Source organism: Geotrypetes seraphini, chromosome 1 (assembly GCF_902459505.1).
Source record: "Geotrypetes seraphini chromosome 1, aGeoSer1.1, whole genome shotgun sequence".
In the NCBI taxonomy this organism is placed as follows: domain Eukaryota; kingdom Metazoa; phylum Chordata; class Amphibia; order Gymnophiona; family Dermophiidae; genus Geotrypetes; species Geotrypetes seraphini.
Window position 1 is genome coordinate 65,540,846 of NC_047084.1, and position 22,751 is coordinate 65,563,596.

General features: G+C 40.5%; 1 protein-coding gene across 2 annotated transcripts in view; it reads left to right on the forward strand.

Annotated features, from left to right (window-relative positions):
• The window catches only part of LIFR (LIF receptor subunit alpha), a 149,954-nt gene extending 130,199 nt beyond the window's left edge, over positions 1–19,755 (forward strand). For both annotated transcript variants that reach the window (XM_033932603.1, XM_033932594.1), the window contains exons 16-20: positions 5,339–5,506; positions 6,772–6,933; positions 11,320–11,413; positions 15,244–15,322; positions 17,418–19,755. In XM_033932603.1, coding sequence (XP_033788494.1) covers positions 5,339–5,506; positions 6,772–6,933; positions 11,320–11,413; positions 15,244–15,322; positions 17,418–18,071 — 1,157 coding nt within the window. In that variant the 3' untranslated portion in view covers positions 18,072–19,755. The remainder of the gene's footprint in view (positions 1–5,338; positions 5,507–6,771; positions 6,934–11,319; positions 11,414–15,243; positions 15,323–17,417) is intronic.
• Positions 19,756–22,751: the final 2,996 nt, after the last annotated feature.

Genomic DNA, 22,751 nt, shown 5'->3' on the forward strand with positions numbered 1-22,751 from the left:
TCCATTTAGGTGTCACTAGGCAACCAATGAGTTTGGCACCAAACTCTTAATTGCTAATTTAATTTTTTTTTTTTTGCTTGACTGAAAACTATTCAGTTACCACACCAATTAATCAATTAAAAAAGTTCTACACCCATTCCAAAGTTAGACAATGCTGATTAGGACACCTAGTATCACCTAATGGAGGCACCGTTTATAGAATCTGACTCCATATGTTTAAATGCTAATGAATAGTCACATATGGACCATTTATATGCAGAGAATTAATTTCCTATTGGCAAATGTGTGCTATGTCTTCATTCTGTGTATAAACTATTAAATGCTCCATCACAATATTAAGAACATAAGAACAGTATTATTGGGTCAGACCAATGGTCCATCAAGCCCAGTAGCCCGTTCTCACGGTGGCCAATCCAGGCCACTAGTACCTGGTCAGAACCCAAGGAGTAGCAATATTCCATGCTATCGATACAAGGCAAGCAGTGGCTTCCCCCATGTCTTTGTCAATAACAGACTAAGGACTTTTCCTCCAGGAACTTGTCCAAACCTTTCTTAAAACCAGCTATGCTATCCGCTCTTGCCACATCTTCAGGCAACGCATTCCAGAGCTTAACTATTATCTGAGTGAAAAAAAATTTCCTCCTATTTGTTTTAAAAGTATTTCCCTGAAACTTCATCAAGTGTCCCCTAGTCTTTGTAATTTTTGACAGAGTGAAAAATCGATCCACTTGTACCCATTCTACTCCACTCAGGATTTTGTAGACTTCAATCATATCTCCCCTCAGCCGTCTCTTTTCCAAGCTGAAGAACCCTAACCGTTTCCTCATACGAGAGGAGTTCCATCCTCTTTACCATCTTCTTCGCTCTTCTTTGAACCTTTTCTAGCACCACTATATCTTTCTTGCGATAAGGAGACCAGAATTGAATGCAATACTCCAGATGAGGTCACACTATGGTGCGATACAGGGGCATTATAACATTCTTAGTCTTGTTAACCATCTCTTTTTTTAAATAATTCCCAGCATCCTGTTTGCTTTTTTGACTGCCGCCGCACATTGGGCAGAAGGTTTCATCGTATTGTCTATTCTTCCCAATATGCATCACTTTGCATTTGTCCACATTAAATTTAATCTGCCATTTGGATGCCCAGTCTTCCCATTTCCTAAGGTCCGCCTGCAATTTTTCACAATCTGCAAGCATCTTAACAACTTTGAACAGTTTAGTGTCATCTGCAAATGTAATCACCTCACTTGTCATTCCAATTTCCAGATCATTTATAGATAAGTTAAATAGCACCGGTCCCAGTACAGACCCCTGCAGCACTCCACTGTTTACTCTCCTCCATTGAGAAAAATGACCATTTAACCCTAACCTCTGCTTTCTATCCGATAACCAATTCCTAATCCACAACTGAACTTTGAATATTGCTCTGCTATTGTAAGCCAAAATTAATGTATTGGGGTTTATGTGTCTTTGTTTTTAAATGTTAATAATGTAATAAAAATCAAGTTGATACAGGCCAAAATCAATTATGTTTTTTGATGATGCCAATATCAGGGAGCGTTTTGGCAAATGAAAACAAAGTACACAACATAGATTCTAGTTGCATATACAATGGAATGTATGTAATCCTTCTCACCTCCCCCAAAAGAGAGTTGTGAATGTTCCATTATGTTCATAAGCTTTTTAATGTGTTGCCAGTCGCTGTTCAAACCACCTTGAAAATTTCATCATAAATTGTTTAGAATCAAAATGACAATCAGAAAAGCAGTTATAAAATTGTAATTGAAAGCTTCAGAAGAGTACAACCCTCCCAGTAAGTTCAAAATTACAGGCTTTAGCCACAGAGCACATAAACACAGAATCAGAAGTTCCAGTATCATTTCTCCCTGCACCTCTCACTGTAACTTTAATATGTTGATTACCGTATTTGCCGGCGTATAGGACGACTGGGCGTATAAGACGACCCCCCAACTTTTAGTTAAAAAATAGAGTTTTGTGTTATACTCGCCGTATAAGACGACCCCTTCTTCCTTCTCCACCCCTTTGTATTCCCCCATGTGCTTTCAGCGTTCTTCTCCCTCCTCTGTCTTCAAGTGCTTTCAGAGTCCTTCTCCCCCCCTCCTTCTCTACCGCCCCGGGTGCAGCACAGCCAGCCAGGTCCCCTTACTTTTGTGGCACTTCCCCGACCGACCGACAACAGCCCGGGTCCGACAAACTTCCCTGCCCTTAACCGCGAATCTAAATTACCTTCTTACAGCTGCTGTAAGAAGGTAATTTAGATTCGCGGCTACAGGGCAGGGAGGATTGTCGGACCCGGGCTGTTATCGGTCGGTCGGGGAAGTGCCACAAAAGTAAGGGGACCTGGCCGGCTGTGCTGCAACCGGGGCGGGGCGGCCGCCCCTCTCTCTTGGTACCGCGAGCCTTCTCCTCCTTACCTGCCATGCCTGCAGCAGAGCCGAACGGAAGTCTTCCCGACGTCAGCGCTGACGTCGGAGGGAGGGAGGGCTTTGTTTAAGCTTTGTTTAAGCCCTCCCTCCCCTCCGACGTCAGCGCTGACGTCGGGAAGACTTCCGTTCGGCTCTGTGCTGCAAGCAGAGAAGGTAGGGAGAAGAAGAGCCGCGCGACTGAGTACATCCAGCCCCGCAAGTAAGGGCATGTAAACTGTACCTGGCGTATAAGACGACCCCCGACTTTGGGGAGGATTTTAAGGTACTAAAAAGTCGTCTTATACGCCGGCAAATACGGTATGTTAATATGTTCAATACTTTGAAATGCAAGCATAGGAGTGCCATTCTGGCAAAAGACTGTGCAGTGATTTTACTGCTAGATGGAAGTGGCTGGCAGGGTTACAATATGATCCAGATCACATTCGCGGGATTTAGTTTCTGGCCCTCAAGTTTTGTATTTGTAATAAAATATGCTGTTGTATTAATCGGAGGCTTATTTTTTTTTATTGGAAAGAAAGCTATGGTAACTTTAAACCACTAAAGAAAACGAATACTTGTGGGAACTGAACTTCATTATTTTCTTTTAATATAAGATTTATTTAAGTGAAGAATGAACAGCTGGTTTGAGCAAGTGGCCAGAGCCAGCATTTGGCACAAAATAAGCAACAAGTTTTACACTCTGTGCTGTTCCAGGGCGTGAACTCTTGCCTTCCAGGCTCATCCATTGATCTTTGATAGAGCACATAAAGCACAGTTTTTCGTGTGATTAGCTAAATTCTGGCACTGATGCAAGTTCTATGCCTTCTTTATGGGTTACAAAAATTTTCAACCCTAATCCTCAACTCTGTGGAAGTAGGGTTTCATGGTATGCAGATGTTTGCTGGCACGTTTCCTAGAAACTTTGAGCGGCACTACTGCTGCTTAATGCAAAGAAGCCCATTCAATTCCCACGTGCACTCATGCTAATCGGTAGCACTGCTTTGTAAAAGGAGCCCTTTGTGATTTAATTACGAATAAATTAATCAAAATCATGCTTTAATAATACCATAGGTTCTGTTGGCTTGGTACTGCTTTATTCTGAAACTACTCATAAAACAAGTCTATTTTCAGAGCTACTCTTTAAAAGGCATATCCCATACAGGAAAACTTGGAACATCCCTCCTCTTCAAGATCACCGATGTGTAGAACAGCTTATCTGCCCCTCTTCGGAGTTCGACCTCCCTCCAACACTTCAGAAAACATTTGAAAACTTGGCTTTTCTCTAAAATGTAACCACTCCCTCCCTCTCCACTCTACTTAGTCCCCTCTTTCTTTCCTTTTTACCAAGCCCTTCTTCTTCCCATTGGAGTTCCTTTCTTTAGTAATTCCTGTAAACCGTGTCGAGCTCTACTTCTGTGGAAATGATGCGGTATACAAACTTAAGGTTTAGTTTAGTTTACTCTAATGGAAAGTTTGCATTATGCGATTTGCTGGCTTTTTTTGGTGGGGTGTAACCGTCAAGTGAATTTTGATGAGACATGTAGTTGAGGAGGATTATCCTCTCTTTACAAGTTGAAAGGGGATAGATTCCGTACAAATGTAAGGAAGTTCTTCTTCACCCAGAGAGTGGTAGAAAACTAGAATGCTCTTCTGGAGTCTGTCATAGGGGAAAACACCCTCCAGGGATTCAAGACAAAGTTAGACAAGTTCCTGCTGAACAAAGACGTACGCTGGTAGGGCTTGTCTCAGGTAGGGTGCTGGTCTTTGACCAAAGGGCTGCCGCGTGAGCGGACCGCTGGGCATGATGGACCACTGGTCTGACCCAGCAGCGGCAATTCTTATGTTCTTATCTCTCATTCATCTTATACACAAAAATAGGAAGTCCAGCCACTGCTTCTTCTATGAGCTTTCATTTGCAATTACCTGAGGGGGCGGGAGGTAGTATTTTATACCCCCTCACAACTCAGCCTAGTTATTATATAAGACTTCAGCCAGGGGCCATGCACCATTGTTGCTTTTGGAAAACTCTAATCATCAGCCCTCAGTCTGACTACCGGGTATTTCCATTTCAAGACAAATAGGGCTCTCTCTTCCCCCAGGGACTGTGAATACTTCATCCACAACATAATTGGTTGGTCCAGAGAACAGAAGAACCTCATTTTGGAATCATATTCATGTCACAAGATTGTTTTGAAAGATTTATTTTATTTTGAATTTATGACAGAACTCTTCTAAGTCAGAAGCTTAGGTGACATGAAGTAACAAGGTTAGGAGCAAATCTAGACAAAGGTTGAATATGGATGAGATTGCAGAGAGGATGATAGATACTTGTACACTTGGAAAAAAAGAGATAAAAGGTACTTGAAATGAAGATATTAGAAACGCACGTGGTGAGAGAGAAAGAGATCTAGAGGATCATGATCTGGATCAGTACCATTTACCAAAACCTCAAAGCCCTATTGAACTTAAACAAGAAAACCACACTTAAGCTTAGTAGAGAGTGACTGGGCTATAGTTTCATGTTTGTGGTATATTGTAGATTCTTTCATGTAACCACCATTATATGCAAGAAAAGACCTCTTATAAAATGACCCTAGGCATAAAGTAGTTCTTGTCAGTTTTTAAATAACCTGGTGTTCAGGGGAGAGGTTTGAGTAGAACACAGAAGCTTTCTGGGGTCATTTTTATAAAGGCATAGATGTGTCTTTAAAAATAGTCTTGAAATAATCACCAACTTAGCCTTCACACACAGATGGCCTGTTTTAAAATCTCTGTGTAATATCTGTAGTGTATGAACAGACTAAATAAGTCTTACAGACTCTCTTTTTTTTCTGTTGTCAAATCAAAGCTGTGTATAAGTGAAATGCATTTTAATTGTTTTAATGTTATATTCTTTTTTGTTTTTCTAGCTCCAAAAGTTGCACCCAACGCTACTATAAAGCAAACCACTTCAAATTCCATTCAGATAAAGTGGGATGACATTCCTGCAGAAGATTTGCAGGGCTTTTTGCAGGGTTATTTGGTCTACTTGACAAAACAAGAGAATGATACTGTGAAATTCAGCTCTCCGGATCTAAGTAAATAACAGTGCTAAGTAACTATCCTTTGACTGCTCAATACTAATGCACACTGTAAAAGGGCATTAGCAAATGTCGTGAGTGTACAGTATTCATTCAAATGGAGTGTAAATAAAGTAAATGAAACTGTTCTTTGTCATGCCCTGGCATCATTCTCTACTTTCAGTACTAATGGTGAAATTCAATGAGGCTATATGGAAATATTGGCAGGGAGCAAGCTATCAATCCCAGCTACCCCCTACTTAACTGTAATTTCTCATTGGTCGCTTTTGGGGCTACTTAAAATAAAGGTTTCTTGTTTCTCTGCTTCAGTACAACTTTTTCTCATGCAAATAAAGCCTGAAGATCTGAGACCCAGACCTTTCTATAACCCTTCTTTATCCCTCAGGACTTACTCAGAGGAGATCCCTTGGATGGGGCTGGAGCAGGCCATTTTCCGTTCCTGACAATTGGCTCTGGTTATGAATTGGCAGTGCCAAAAAAGAGACCACTCCAGCTCCATCCCACTAGGCACCAGCAATTTTCTTCCTGCTTCCTTGGGGGGGGGGGGAGAGCAAAAAGGGGTTTTGGAGAGGTTTTGCACTGTGTCAAGGGATTCCACTTTGGAGAGAGATCCAGGTTTGGAGGGTGGAGGGGGTTTGGGGATACGAAGGAATTAGAAGCTTAATGGGTTGGGAGAGACCAGAAAAGGAGAGGATAAGTGTGAAGGGGTTGGGGAGGAGAGATTGAAGTTGGAGGCAATTAATTAACAAATCAGATGGCGTAGTAGGTAGAGCTACATCCTTGGAGCCCTGAGGTTGTGGGTTAAAACCCTGCACTACTCCGTGTGACTTAATCACTTAATCCTCCACCGCCCCGGGTACATTAGATAGACTGTGAGCCCACTGGGACAGAGAGGGAAAATGCTTGAGTACTTGATTTGTAACCTGTTCTCCTTTGGATGGACGGGCTAAAAAATCAAATAAATAAATAAGTTATGCTGGTGCCAACTGATATTCAGGGTGGCATCCATGTAGCTAATTGGGTATAATTAGGACTGCTTTTCATGTGATCCTTTCTGCCTGCTTAGCTATGCAGACACACTGAATAACTGCTGTCTCCTCCCTGATTCTGCCCTGCAACACTCCTCTCTTGCAGGTTCCAAAATGCCTTTCCCACTAAGAACAAGTGAAATGGCCACTTAAACTGTTTTGAATATCATTGTTTTTCTGCGTTTATGAATATGTATTGATACTTTTTATTTTTTTACATTCTTTTACAAACAGGAAATTATAATACAAAAATTGAGAATATTACAAATATTTCGGTAAAGGATCTTAAAATACTTGATCTTCAAGGTAGCACAAGTTACCGTGTTGAATTACAAGCCTATACCGGAGGTGGAAAAAGCCCATCGAAGTCCCTGTATGTGGTTACAAATGATAACTGTAAGTGGGGGTATTGCAGATTGTGGTATACATTTAATTTTCCCTTGGCAGTGACAGCTGGTGAGGAGGAAGTGCAGTGACTGAGTTTTACACTCTTCTTTATATAGTATTTACTAGAAGCTTTTGGGTAGGAAAGGGGAAAAAGTTGAGAAAAATCCTCAAATAGTAGTTGCAGATGAAGGCTAATAGATGCCACGCCAGTTTAATGTAGCATATTTTTCAAAATTCCTCAGCAGTTATATGGTGTTTTCCATAGATTTAAATATATTTGCATATTATACTATTTTATTTTCTTGCATAAAAATGTAATTTTCTTGCATTTCTTATAAGTCCAATTTATTTAGCTGTCTTTTTAGCAGGGGAAGGGGATGGTTCATAGACAACGGCGCGAAAGGCAAAGGCGCGCCCAGACAATTGAGCGCAGCGCGGAGGCGCGCACCGCTCAAAATGACTGTTTTTAGGGCTCCGACGGGGGGGTTTTGTTGGGGAACCCCCCCCCCCCCCCCGCTTTACTTAATAGACATCGCGCCGGCGTTATGAGGGGTTTGGGGGGTTGTAACCCTCCACATTTTACTGTAAACTTAACTTTTTCCCTAAAAACAGGGAAAAAGTTAAGTTTTCAGTAAAATGTGGGGGGTTGGAACCCCCCACAACGCGGCGCGATGCCTATTAAGTAAAGTAGGGGGGTTCCCCCCCACACACCCCCGTCGGAGTCCTAAAAACAGTCATTTTGAGCGGTGCGCGCCTCCGCGCTGCACTCAATTGTCTGGGCGCGCCTTTGTCCCGGCGCGCTTTTGACCTGACACCAAAGGGGATCCTATTGATTGGTGCTGGGAAGGGAGGAAAGAAGGCAGTAAATGAGGGAGAGGGGATCTAGGAGGAAGGAAAGAGAGAAGGGATCTCATGTAGCATGGCCGGAAGGAGAAGGAGTGGAAGGACAGATAGAGGTATCTGGGAGAGGATAGGTAGAATCATGGCACAGCGGAAGGAGAGAGAAAGAGGAGTGAGAGGGATTTGGAGGAGAAAGCAGTGCTTCTGGAATAGGAAGAATAATCCCCTGACTCTTTTCCCACCTGCAACTTCAAATCCCAACTCTCACACCACAGCATCTCTTATTTACTTCCCTCTTCTTCTTAGGCCCAATCTCACTCACACTATCCAATCCAATCCTTAATCTTATATACCGGGTCATTCCCATATGGGACTCGAACCGGTTAACGAAGATAGCTCAAGAGTGCATAGGAAAAAATAATTGGACAAGAAGAACATATACTACAGTCTCTTATTTGTCAGCTAAAAATTTATCAAACAAATACGTCATCAGAGTTTTTCTAAAACATGTCAGAGAGGAAAGAAGTCTAATTTCTGAAGGGAGGTCATTCCAAATTTTTACCGAGGCATATGCCATAGAGTGTGAAAGCCTGCCCAAAGCTTGAGTATCTCTAATTGAAGGAAATATTAATTTAAATTTATGTATTCCTCTAGTTGAAAGAGGTTGTCATTATTCCTTATGGGGTTTTTTTCCTCTTAAGTTACCTATTGTAAAACGAGTCAAGCTTTCTTGGAATGATGACTCGATATATAAAGCCAAGCCTTAGATTAGTTAAAACAAAGAGTGAGCAATGGGGAAAAAAATCCCATATAAACTTTTAAATACAACACTAGCACATTTGAACTGAATCCTCCAATTTACCTGGAGCCAATGCAGTGTTCTCGGTAATGGAGTAACGTGATCATATCTACTCTTTCCAAAAATCAATTTAGCAGCCATATTCTGAATAAGCTGTAATCTCTTTAAGTTACACTTACTTAAACTAATCTAAAGTGAATTTGCATAGTCCAAATGAGCTAAAACAATGGCTTGGACCAATACAGCAAAGTAACACTGGTGAAAAAAACAACGAACCCTCCTTAACATCCGTAAACTAAAAAAAAACATTTTTTAGATACATTGTTAATTTGATTGGTCAGAGAAAGAGAAGAATCCAAAACAAACCCAAGGATTCTGGCTGAAAATTCAATCTTCAAAGTATCACCAGAATTTAATCGTACAGAAGAAGGCAAATTGTAGGTAGGGCCAAACCACAAAAGTTTTGTTTTAGTGGCATTTAATTTCATACGTACAGAGGAGGCCCAATCTTAAAGTCTTGAAATGCAAGAGTTGATATCTGCTGTTAAATTCATCAATGATGGATCAACATCAAGTAAGATGAAAATATCATCAGCATAAGTAAAAATCCATTCTGAGGTAGATAAGTTCAAATATTTTAGTGTCGTCATATATATATTAAATAATATGGGAGAAAATGGAGACCCCCTGCAGTACTCCGCAAACAGAAGACCATGATGGAGAAAATTTACCCTCAGTGTGAACTTGATAAGATTGTAATTTCAAAAAACCATTGAACCAATTCAAAACACTCTAAGCCAATATTAATCAATAATTGCATTAAGATATCGTGATCAACGACATCAAAAGCTGCTGAAAGGTCAAATTGTAACAGAATAGCACAACGACCATGGACTAGAAGTTGTTGAGCTTTAGCCACTAGTGAAATAAGAAGAGTTTCAATACTATGGTTTGGACGGAATCCATGTTGAAATGGAAGTAGTATGGAAAATTCATCCAAATATTCCGAAAGTTGCCTAGAAACAATTGATTCTAAGATCTTTGTTAACAACGATATATTTGCAACAGGACAATAATGGGAGGCTAAAGTTGGATCTAACTAAGAATTTTTTAGCGGTGGGGTAAGTATAATTCGACCCATATCTGATGCAAAAAAAACACTGGTAAGAATATACCAACATTGTAAACCAAGGGATAACAAAAGTAAGAATACAACAAAAAATATATGAAGAAACGAGGTCAAGCAAACACCCACTCTTTCACATTCCTTTGGATCCTATCACTTGTTTTAAACTCCTTCAGCCCATATACTGTCTGATCTTATTACTCGTAGCCTGTACTCCCTCCAATCACTCTTTAGACACTTTCTTCCTGAGTTCCTCAAACCAGAATTCTCTTGTTCACTTTGTGTCCTCATACATAATCCTCTCACTCACTTTGCTTCCCAGATAGTCCCTACATCTTTTCCACCCCTGCATCTTCTCAATTTTTCTTCACTCTCCTCCATTGCAACTATAACAACCCTGTTCCTGACACCATCATTGACCCTTCCAGCCTAGTTTGATTTTGGAGTAGGACAGTGGCAGTACAACACATCAGACCATATCCATGTTCTTCTTCTTACCTAACCAGAGTACAAATGTCATGCTTTGTACATGTCCACATAATACAACATTTGGATACTATTAGGACATCCAAGGCAGGTTTTTGGACGTCTGGCTGTTTTGATTATGAGCCTGTTGGTCTTCTATGCTTCCCACAGTCAACCGACGATTTTGCTGCACAATTCAATGAATTTTTGCAATGTTTTCATCAGTTCTGCTTGTTACTGGCCGCCCTTACCTTTCTTCATCAGTGACACTTTCTCTCCCCTCAGAAAAATGTTTAATCCATTTGTACATTGCTGTTTTCATCATGCCATTATCCCCATAAATTTGGACTAACATGTCCCTGATTTCACTTCCATTTTTGCCTAGTTTGTTTGTTGCTCTAATTCAAGTTTCTACATTCTCGCGATGGCACACAACAACAATAATGAACACCACTCAGTGAGACACTGCCACATGTCGACACAAACACAGCTATGAGACACATATACCAAGGTTATGAAACCTTACTGAGTTGTTTGTATAGTGCTGCCAACGTAAGCGCACAGAGTCAAGTTTGTGAACTTAATTGTCAGACCTCATGTGTGTATGTAAACAATCTCTCACCTGGATGTGGTAAAGGGGAAGCAATTCTCAAATTCAGTGAAGTGTGGGATCTCTTAGTAGCACGGTTGTAATATGAATGGTAGAATGGATGCACTGTCAGTCAAACCGATTGGTGAGGTTGTGGTGTACAGGCACTGAAAATGAGCGTACTAGATGATCCTTGCTGTCTGTGGCACCCTATTCTTTGTTACTTTGTCACTTGTTACATCATAGAATGAGGTTAAGAGGTGATAGGCTCAGAAGTAATCTAAGGAAATGATAGATGTGTGAAATAGTCTCCTGGTAGAGGTGGTGAAGACAAAGACTGAATTCAAGAAAGCATGGGACAGGTATGTGGGATCTCTTAGGAAGAGGAGGAGATAGTGGATGCTATGGATGGGCAGAATGGATGGGCCATTTGGCCTTTATCTGCCATCATGTTTCTATGTTTCTTATTGCAGCTCTTCTGTCTGTCCTATATTGACACTGGTTAATTCTGAAAAGTAGTAAATAATGTTGTTATTTTGTAATATTTGTAACTTGGGTTTTCTTTTTTCTCCTTAGCTATAGGATTAATCCTTGCCATTCTCATCCCAATAGTCGTGGCAACATTGTTTGCGGTGGTGACTAGTACCATTTGCTATCGAAAGAGAGAATGGTAAACTGTTTTCTACCAAGACTACTTCTAAAATGTTGATTTTGTTTTTAGTATCATTCTATATTGAAGAGTTCTAGAATTGTTATATTAGAAATGCAACTAACCATGGAGAGAGTATTTTGCTTTCTGAATTAGAGCTTAATGGAATTAATCATTCTGGAGAATTAATAACATTAAGGAACCATATAGTATTCATAAACAAAATCTGTGATGTTATACATACAAAGGTCAATTTTCAAAATTATTGGCATTGTATGTTTCCAATTATGGGCTTAGTAAAGACATATATAGTTCAGTACACAGAAGGCCCCAGCGAGAAGGTTGCAAAGCAGCCTATGAGTGCTGCTGGCCTGACGCTCCTCTGCAGCAAGGTATTTATGGTCACGGTCGGCAGGAATCAGGAGGGAAGGATGGAGGGTCAGTGGGGGTTCGGCAGTTCTGCGCTGCGGGTGCGGCGGTGGGTGCTCAAGGGTTTTGCTGCACGAGGGATGGGAGGGAAGGAAGGATGGAAGCTGGGCAAAGGGTTCTGCACGAGGGATGGGAGGGAGGGAAGGATGGAAGCTGGGCAAAGGTTCTGCTGCACAGGGGGATGGAGGGATAGAAAGGGGAAGGCACAAGGGGATGGGTGAGATGGGAGGAAAGATGTTGCACATGTGGGGGAAAGCATAGAAGAAGAATTGGGGTGAAGGAGAGGAAGGGAGAGATGATCATGTACATGCAAATAAATAAGCCCTACTCGAAAATAAGTCCTAGTGCCTTTTTTGGGCCCCAAATGAATATAAGACACTGTCTTATTTTCGAGGAAACACGGAGGCGGAATTTATATAGGAATCATGAATCGGTAATGAGTGTGACTGTTGGGCAGACTGGTTGGACGGTTTGTGTCTTTATCTGCTGTTACTCAACTAACCGCTTCTATGAAGCGATCCCATCCTACATGTTTTATCCTCTCCCTACATTCTTCTTTCACTCTCCATTTTTTTTTCTCCTTTCTTTCTTTTCTTCTCCTAATTATGTAACTTTACCCCTCCCTTCCCCTCTTACCATCACTCTCAAGTTCGTCCAGTTCATGTCCTTAATGTACACTTTTATTAACTCCTTTTATAAAATAATTTTCTATCTCTATTTTTTAACATTTTATTGTAAACTGACTAGATACCAGTTGATGGTCGGTATATTAAAAGTTAATAAACTTGAACTTGAAACTTGTTATTTACTATGTCCTGGATTCTCTAACCAGCGCAAAAATCAGATAGCGTGTCAAACACGCAACAGCTCCTATTAGAGAATCACGCCAGGGCCTGCTATTAGCTGATTGTGGCCTGGGAATCCCTGATCAACTGAGCTATCAAGACTCCCTGAAGCTGCAGTTTTGGGGAGTCTGCTGATTCAGATGATGCATATTCATTAGGGCTGTCCTGAAAACCTAACTGGCTGATGGTCCTCCAGGATAGGGTTGTGAACCATTGGTTTAGAGCAGAGGTGTCTAACCCGCGGGCCGCATGCAGCCCCAAGAAGTATTTTGTGCGGCCCCGCTCACGCTCGAGGATGATGCGGTGTTTTCTGTCTTGGCGGCACCCTCCTCCATCTTCCTGCATCATTCACTGAAAGCCGCGGGCAGTGGATCCTAAGTGCTTCTTGCGGCTGACCCAGAAGTGTTCCCTATGACATCATGATGTCAGAGGGAACGCTTCCAGATCAGCCGCAGGAGGCACATGGAAGCCGCTGCCACAGCTTTCAGCGAACGCTGCAGGAAGATGGAGGAGGGTGCCGGCAAGACAGAAAACACCGCATCACCCTCGAGCGTTGTTGGGGGTGCTGCCGATGAAAGAGAAATTGGGCTAGGTCTGTGAGCGTTATAGACTAACTGCTTTACTAACTTGGCGGTGGCAGCAATTTGAGGAGGTGTGGGGTCGATTTCTCGCAGTGGAGGGAATGGATTGTACTAGAACTGAGGGGTGATAGGGGAGGGGGGGCGGTGATTGGATTCCTGGGTGGAATTCCTGGACTTTTTTTTTTAAGTACAGAGGGGGAGGGTATTAAAAGAAGTGCTAGATTGGATGTGGGGAGAGAGCTTAAAGGGCCAGAAACAGATGACAGAGAGATGATGGCCAGAAACAGGCCAGAGAGATGGTGGGCAATAGTTTGAAGGGAGAAAAGTTGGACCTGGGGTAGTGTGGAGGAAGAGGGAAAGAGATACTTGAAGGGAGAACTGTTGGGAAGAGAAAGGGAGAAATGGTGGACCTGGGGAAGGCAGGCAGGCAGGGGGAGAGATGAGATGGGGGCAGTTGGAAAGAGAAAGGGAGAGAAGTTGGATTTGGGGATGGAAGGGAGGGAGGAAGAAATATTAGGCCTGTGGATGGAAGGCAGAGAGATGCAGCATCTCTCTTTTTTCCCCCCTCCATTTCATTGTTCAGCATCAAGGGGGGGAGGAGGAAAGAAGAAAAACAGTAAAGAGAGGGAGCAAAATATTGGACCATGGGGATAGAAGAGCAGAGATGGACCCATAGGAGGGCAGGAGGGAAGAGAGCTGGGATAAGAAGATGCTAGGAGATGGAAAGAAAAGGACAGGGAATTATAGCCTGACCAGAGGAGAGATGGAGGGGGATTCTTAAAGTGGTGAGCCAGATGGATGAGGTCAAAAAGGAGATGACAAGATGAGTGACAGAGCAGTGAGTACAATGGTAGAAATGTGGTAATGGAGAGTAGACAGCAGGAAATAGGAGGCTGGGAAAGGAGTGAAATGGGAGAGTTAGGAACTGAGAGAAGATGGAGAATTAAGAGGAAGCTGAACATTTAAAAAGAAGAAGGGTGAGAAAGAAGGCAAGATTTGAGTGGACAGAGGCAATATACAGCTGATTTGGGGGACGGACTGGAGTCCATAATTAGTGGATGGGCACCAAAGTTTCTCCCTGCCTGAGTTCTGTTTATAAATACTTGAGCTAGTGGGGATTCCCAAACCCTGCCAACTAGAGACATCTTCCTCCAGTCTTTCAACTCCAAATCTCCAAGCTTTGCAGCCAATGGCAATATCCTCAAGCTGCCACTGCTTTCATGCATGCATGAATGCCAAGGAGGGGCAGGGAGGAGGGAAGGCAGCCACTCCACAATATTGCTGCCAGCTGCAGAACTTGGGAAGTTGGAGGGGGAGGAGATGGCCGTCAGTTGGTGAGGCTTGGGGATTCCTACTAGCTACAGCAGGGGAGATATTCATTTTGAGGGAGCCTAAGCTCAAAGTGGGAGGCCCAAAAAAGCAGTAATATTTACCCTGGTTAAACGATCCTCCCTGTGCGCTGCTGACAGCTGATTCAGCATCCCTGCTCTGATGAAGCTCACCTCTGAAGAGGCTCACCGTAGCTGTAATAGAAGTGAATGGGAGAACCAGAAGCACGCATCCACCCATCCCTGCTCATCAGAATGGGGATGCGGAAGCCTGTGGCTGCTCTCACTGTCAGCGGTACACGTGGAGGGACCACTCAGTCAGGGTAAATATTACTGCTGCTGTTCCTCTCCACAGTGTCCCTTTAATGAAGGTTTATTATTAGATACGTACATCTTCTATATTAGTGATTGCAAATTTGGGACCTGCTCAACCTATTTTTTTTTCTCATCGGCCCCAGAAAAAATTATTTTGGCCAATGTGGCCCAGGGAAGCCAAAAGGTTGGATACCCCTGGTTTAGAGGATCTGGGCCTAAATGTGTAGCCCTCAATGGAGGCTACGTTGCTTAACTTACTTTTTTTTTTTTTTTACCAGACTTTTCAAATCATCCCTACCTGTATTCTTACTTCAATTAAATATCCTTAATGAATTCTTTTTTTTTTTTTTTAGGATCAAAGAAACATTTTATCCTGATATTCCAAATCCAGAAAACAGCAAGGCACTACAGTTTCAGAAGAGTATCAGCCAGGTAAGAAGGGTCCAATTAACTAAAAATATTTTGGCAGGGGGTGATCAGTTCATTCAGTTTTGTCATTTGATAAATTTTTAGGGGACTTTAAAAGAAGTGTTTTTGTTTTGTGGGGTACTCATGACGAGGCAGGTTTTCATTTCTTTGTTTATTCTAGAATTATTGGGCACACACACATAGAGGTGAAAAACCATGTATCCCTTGAAATATTCTGTTTATCTGCAAGCTGGCATAGAGAACCAGTGCCGCCATCAAATTGGGTAAAAGTAACTTTGGGGTTTTTTTCTCTCCTATTTTCTTTCCTATATTTTTAAAATTTGCTGTGAAAATTAGGAACTGATAATTGGAGAGAGAATTTTTTTCATTGCAAATGTTCATTAAATGTGTAAATAAGTGCCCCCCCTTTAACCCTTTCAGGACCAAGGGACATATTTGTCCCATAACTTTAAAATCCTATAAATTTTGATTGGGATAGTCTACAGTTCTAAATTTGATATGTACGGATTCCATATGATACTGCCTTTATGTAAACAAACTGGTTCCGACATTCATTCATTAGCGTCGTTGCCAGATTGACGAGAAGATTCACTTGCCACACTGTCCATAAGCCAGAAATTTGATTTTTTTTAAAAAAAATAATGATATTTCACAAAAAAAATCAATTTTTTGGCATCTGCAAGCCCTTTTTACCATAAAAATGTCGTCAAAACCACAAAAATTGGCCTACGATCCTTATGGTCCTGAAAGGGCTAATATGGATTTAGTGCATGCTAAATGCTAAGAAGCCCATGGGCTTCCTATTTAGCTGCCAAACGAGCCCTTTTACTAAAATCTTAGTTCTCACTAATGGAATTAAAGTGCAATAAATACTAAGATGCCCATTTTATACTTGTGGACATATTGGCATTTAACGTGCACTAGCATGTACTAAGATTTAGTAAAAAGGCCCCTTAGTTTTTTTGGAAACATAAATGTACTATTGCAGTTTGGTCAGATTTTGACTATTCTCTATCTTATGAACTATCCTTTTTTTTTGGGGGGGGGAGGGTCTTTCCACTGGCTTAGGCCATTCATTTCTGAGGTGTAAGGATTGCATGAGATTGTTTCAAAGCAATTTATTTTATTTTTTAATTGTTAAACTTTTCTTGTTATTCAGTTTTTTTCAATCTAAGGGATCTCTGTTCTTAAGTGTTTATCTGTTCTATGTATTACTTCTTTCCCTGCCATGCCGGTATTTTCTGCATTATATTGTAAATGCTTTTTGTCTTTATCTGTTTTTAAGTCCATTATTCTAAATTTGTATTTTATCTGTATCCCATGTAATAGCTCACCTTGTTGTGAACCGCCTAGAACTTTTTCGGTATGGCGGTATATAAGAATAAAATTATTATTATTATTAACAACCAATGTTATATTGCTGGAATAATTTTATTCTGAGGTCTGATTTTTTTGTTATTACTATCTTACCACTTGGTGGTGGTTAGTCATTATTTTTATTGTATATTATGTGACAGCTGATCTATTTATAGGCAATATATGTGAATTACAGGATAGACTGCCCCAAAAAGTGCCCAGTGATGGGCCAGCATTTCGCTTTAGAAGCTGCCTTGGGATGTAGATGTGCTCTACAGAGGGGATACCACATTGTTGGTGCTTATGAGTGTACCACATCCACACCCTGAGACAGCTTGTGTTTGATTTCTGGTACAGATAAGCATGTTTTTTCTTGGTCTATCCTGTAAATCATAATTATTGCACTGATCATTGGATGCATTTTTTTCAGTTGTGGGTTTTTTTAATGCTAATGAGGTTTTTATCCAAGATATCCTACCACCTGTTCTCAGTAGGGTAGAGGAGGGGTTCTGATATTTTCTCCCCTGTATTTAGAAATTTTCTGATCCTGGTATATATATTTGTTGTATTTTTGTCGTAAAATATTATATCAGTGATTTTTAATCACTTTATTTGACTTATTGTGGTCTCACGTACCGATTTTTGAGTAGATGACTGTTCTTTTTTTATTGATATTTGCTTTGTCATCTTCTGAGTTCAGAGCAATATATTTCATCTACATCCATGTTTGCTTTATTTTTAGGAAAATGCTGCTGTGAAAACACTGGAGATGAACCCTTGTACTCCCAATGCTGTAGAAGTGGTGGAAAACCTATCAACAGTTCCTAAAGTTATGGATACAGAAATTATATCACCTATCAGTGAAAGCGAGGATCTAGGTACTCACCTTCCTGAATATAATTCTGACATGGAAAGTGGAAATCATGTTGTCATATCATACTGTCCACCAATCATGGATGAGGAAATCTCCAATCCAACAATAGATGAAGCTGTGGGGTCTTCCAAGGTAATTTATCTCGACATTCAGTCCATGTACCAGCCTCAAGCAAAGTCTGAGGAAGAATCAGAAAATGAATTTGTGGACACAGTAGGCTACAAACCTCAAATGCAGCTTTCTGTTAATACTGTGAAAACAGACAGCCACATACCTACACAGGAAGAGCTAGAACAATGTGCAGGTTATAGGCCTCAAGCAAATGTAAATACTTGGAATGTAGAATCTCCATGTTCGGCTTCATCCACCGATAGTAACAGTGAAAATGCATCTTTCGGAAGTCCCTGCTCTATTAATTCTAGACACTTTTTGATTCCTCCTGAGGAAGATCAGGACGTACTCAAACCTACCCATGTAGGATGGTCATTCACATCTCTGTTTCAGAGCAAATCAGATGATTAACTTTGTAAATCCTTCTTCAATGTGACATCTACCTTTATTGATGGGCGTTAAAAGTATCAACAGAATTGGCTATACCTTCACTCTTTTGACTGTTTTTTTAACGTTGAATGTTACACACACAAATTATAGCTAATACTGAAGTATACACCGCCTTCATTGCACCTTCTTTTTCCTTTAAAAAAGACAGCCAGTCTAAGGAACATGTGGAAAAATATAATTTAAAATTTATTTTGTAGCAGCTTTTAAACTTGTATCCATTGCACTACCAGACATGAATGATGATTTTTACTAGAGATGAAATATCAAATATTGGCATCTATGTGACAGTTTCTTCTTTCTCACGTACTTCACATTTGGCTGGAACAATAGAAAGCCTTCTGTTTTGTGTCCTGGTCTCCATTTCAGTATTGCTATGTGTCTGATAACAGAGAGACTACAGTTCGGAAGATTCTGTGAAAATGTCTTTATTTTTCCTACCAGAAGATTAAATTCTGTTTCTGCTACTTATTAATTGCATAACGCTGTTCGATATATGCAACACTGTACAGATACAAATCAGAGACAATCCCACTTTTAGAGTTTATGGTCTAATTAAGACAAAGATACATTAAAGGGAGACTGGGAAGCTCAGTAAAAAAAAAAAAAAAAAAGGTTAAATCATACATATCTGTGAGCATAAAAATCAGGGATTAAGATTTAAAAGTAGCCTCGGAACGGGCTCATAAGACTGAATTTGAATAAAGACAGTGATGGAGCAATGATACACTGACTCGTGAAGTCTTTCCAAAGCATCCGGTGTAGCAACGTGGAACCACAGTTTGCAGTTGAAGAGAAGGACACAAAAAAGAATGATTTGTGCAACGAGTGGACAAGTCGGTAGTACTTAAAAGCACCTTGAGGCCTTTAAGTAATTCTGATTTTTAATGGAGACAACTTGAGACCAGTTTACTGGCTTTTCCTCAGTCAGATGCAAAAAGAAGTTTATGCAGCAGAGAAATATACGGTGATTGCTGAAGTTAGCTAACCAGCTATCAGGGATTAGAGATATAGCATTTCCTGGATCTAACCGTGTGTTTTGAATATTATTAGCTCTATATTAGGGTTTTCCACATGTGAATAAGTTTGAATTATAAGCTGCTCAGGCTTGTTCTTTGAGTATACTAAAACTCTTATATACAGTATTATGTTGAAATACCTTGCTCCACAATGCAAACTTAGAAGAAATGTTTGAGCCATTATTAAAATTCAAACTGACTGTTCACATCAGAGCACTCTGCTGGATGATGACACACTTTGGGTTGTGATCTGCATATGTTCCTGCCCAAAAATTTATTAGGGAAAGAAGTATTGTTCTATATTGCTGTTGCTGTTTTCCTTCTTAGCCTCTCTTATTTCTCCTCCTGCCCCCCCCCCCCAGCGTGATATTTGGATGCCTCCTATCTGTATCTCTCTTCTGTCCTTGAGCTTTAGTTTTTGCAGTTTGAACTATGCAGATCCCTGTAAACTGCAATAGGCATTGTGATTCAAACTCTGGATTGGTGGAGGAGAAGAGCCGTAAGCCTGATGTCATTATGCCATTGTATAGATCCATGGTGAGACCCCACCTGGAATACTGTATGCAGTTCTGGAGGCCGCATTACCGCAAGGATGTGCAGAGACTTGAGTCGGTCCAAAGAATGGCCACCAGGATGGTCTCAGGACTCGAGGATCTCCCGTACGAGGAACGGCTGGATAAATTAAAGCTATACTCACTCGAGGAACGCAGAGAGAGGGGTGACATGATCGAGACATTCAAGTATCTCACGGGCCACATCGAGGTGGAAGAAGATATCTTCTTTTTCAAGGGTCCAGCGGCAGCAAGGGGGCATCCGTGGAAAATCAAGGGCGGGAAACTGCACGGGGACACCAGGAAATTCTTTTTTACTGAAAGGGTGGTTGATCGCTGGAATAGTCTTCCACTTCAGGTTATTGAGGCCAGCAGCGTGCCTGATTTTAAGGCCAAATGGGATAGACATGTGGGATCTATTCAAAGAGATAGGTAGGGGAGGATCATTGGGGTGGGAAGACTAGATGGGCCATGGCCCTTATCTGCCGTCTATTTCTATGTTTCTATATAACCCGTTCTCATTTTGCCCACCAGAAACTGGCCCAGGGATTGAGATGAGGGGGGAGAGAGGTCAAAGAGGGAGTGCAAGAGAAGCAACTTATGAACACTGCTTCTTCAACAGATTTTTCAGCAGGGACCTGTGATAAAACGTGGATCCCGGATCATAATACAAAATCATTTAGAGGTCCTTTTGCGAAGGCATGCTAACCAATTTAGCACTTGCTAATCTTTAGCATCCTTAATAAATAGACCCCTTAGTTATTTGACATATTAAAGTTACAGAAATACTTCAGAACAACAGGAACAAATACATTTGGCCATTGTGTTAACAGATCACTTGAATTTGTAGAATAGGCCCAGTGCCATGGAACATGTATCATATTGTTCCCTGTCATTTTTAAATGCCATCTGGCATAGTAAGGAGCTTTTAAAAAATGAATTATAAAATGTTTATAAGAATTTGGAACTTAAAGGACCTAAAAGGATTAAGCAATGATACTTGAAATCCTTGTATCTCCTACTTTAGTAAAGAATATGTTAATTTCCTCACTATGTAGTATATTTTGAACATGTGAATCTAACTCTTCCATGTCAGCATAGTTAACCTGTCTTTACTACTAATCTGGTAATTATTGACAACAATGGTAATATTCTACATGTAGGAATGCTACACTACACTACAGTACTTGAAAGTTATAAGTATCTAGTTCAGGCTATGGGAGTAATTAACTGTATAGACATATCCAGGGTCATTTGCTGATGGTGCATGCTAATACTAGTAATACAGTGGACCCTGTAGCAAATAACATGTTAACAGCATTAGTAAAAGACCCTGATTATCTAATGCAGTAATGTTAATTCTCATACTACATTAGTTGATTATATTGTAGTACTGCTGGGTGTGACTGTGATGTACACATGAATTTTTGCATTGTCAAACTAAAGCAGAAACACTAATTTGCAATAGCAGTGACTTATTGAACAATCTCAACCCCTTGTATGTATCCTGTTGACATTCAGTTGATTGATGAATGAATAATTATGTATTATATACAGTTATTTTTATTAGAACTGTACAATCTAAGGTCCCTGCCCAGTGTATTGTATATACTGAGCAGGAAGTTTAGATGATGCAGTTAGCTCCAATTTTAAAATCTCTTTTGGCCTTTTGTAATCTCTCTAAAAGCTATTGGTTCATTACATATATGGGTTAAAATAACTTGCCTTGAGCTACAATTGAAAATGGCACGAGCCAAAATCCAAATAAATAAAAATAACCCTGCAGCTTTGTTCGGTTACCTTTTAACAGGATATTCAGTCCAGGTAAGTTTGATCAGAATATCCTTTCTAAAATTAACTGGACAAAGTTGACGCACCTATACCAAATATTCTCAAAGTTACTTGGGTAACTGAATATTGACGCAGACTATCTAAAGTTAAATTAGGCCCCAAGAGTGCTCCCAGCATCACGTTTTTGTCCAATTAGATTATCTCTGGGCAAGTTATTGTCCAGGTAAAATTTAGCTGGCCAGGGGTGGTCACAAATTTATCTGGACAAACCCTTTCTAAATCAACGTATTTTCTTGATTTCTTTGCTGCTTGGTTGGCATGATTCTTTTTTGGGCAGTAAAGGGAAAACCTACCCTTAAATGTAAAATACTTTATATCCTACTTACTATAAACTTCCTGGTTCTGGCTTGGAGTGCTGTGGTGGGAACCTTGCATTTTGATTGGTCTGCTCCCAATACATTGAATGATTATCACCATCTTTATAACATATGTGTAATTGTTTCTTTTACTTTCTTTTACCTTAAAATTGATGTGAAAGGTTTACACTCTGAAGGTTATGTATGCCCCGCTAAAGGCTTGAGGCTTTGTATCTTGCTTTCATCACCTGTTGGAAGCTGCTCGTCCCTGAGATTACTACTATGAATATAATATAAAGATGCGATACAATAAAATATATTTTTAATTAACATTTATTTGCAAGGATTTGCAAAGATTAATCAGTTCCCTTAAACACGCCAAAAGATTATAGAGCTTTTACTTAAACAATAATATATTCAAACAGAGTTTGCCTATGATTCTTACATTAGTTATAACAACTAATGTTACTTACAAGGTAAAACAACAGGATTTCCAATGGCCCTGTCACTCAGAAGTAAATTGCATTAGACTAATAGTTTCAGAAAGAAATCAAATTCATAAAGCATGTTCTGCTATACCTGTAAACATAGTCCTCCTACAGTCGTCCATTTCTGTTTGTCTAACTTGCAGTCTGTGTCTTCCAATGAGAATATCCACTCGTGTTTCTTTTCCTCATTTCTTAGCTATGGAGATTCCCAGTCAGAATATATTTGGAGGTAGCATAATCTTTGAATAGTGAAAGCATGACTGGTTTGAAGCAGATTTATGTCTAAGGCAGTGCAGAGCCTGCTGTTCATTGCTTTGACACACTGAGGCCCTAATGCAGTGTTTTTCAACCTTTTTTGGGCAAAGGCACACTTGTTTCATGAAAAAAATCACGAGGCACACCACCATTAGAAAATGTTAAAAAATTTAACTCTGTGCCT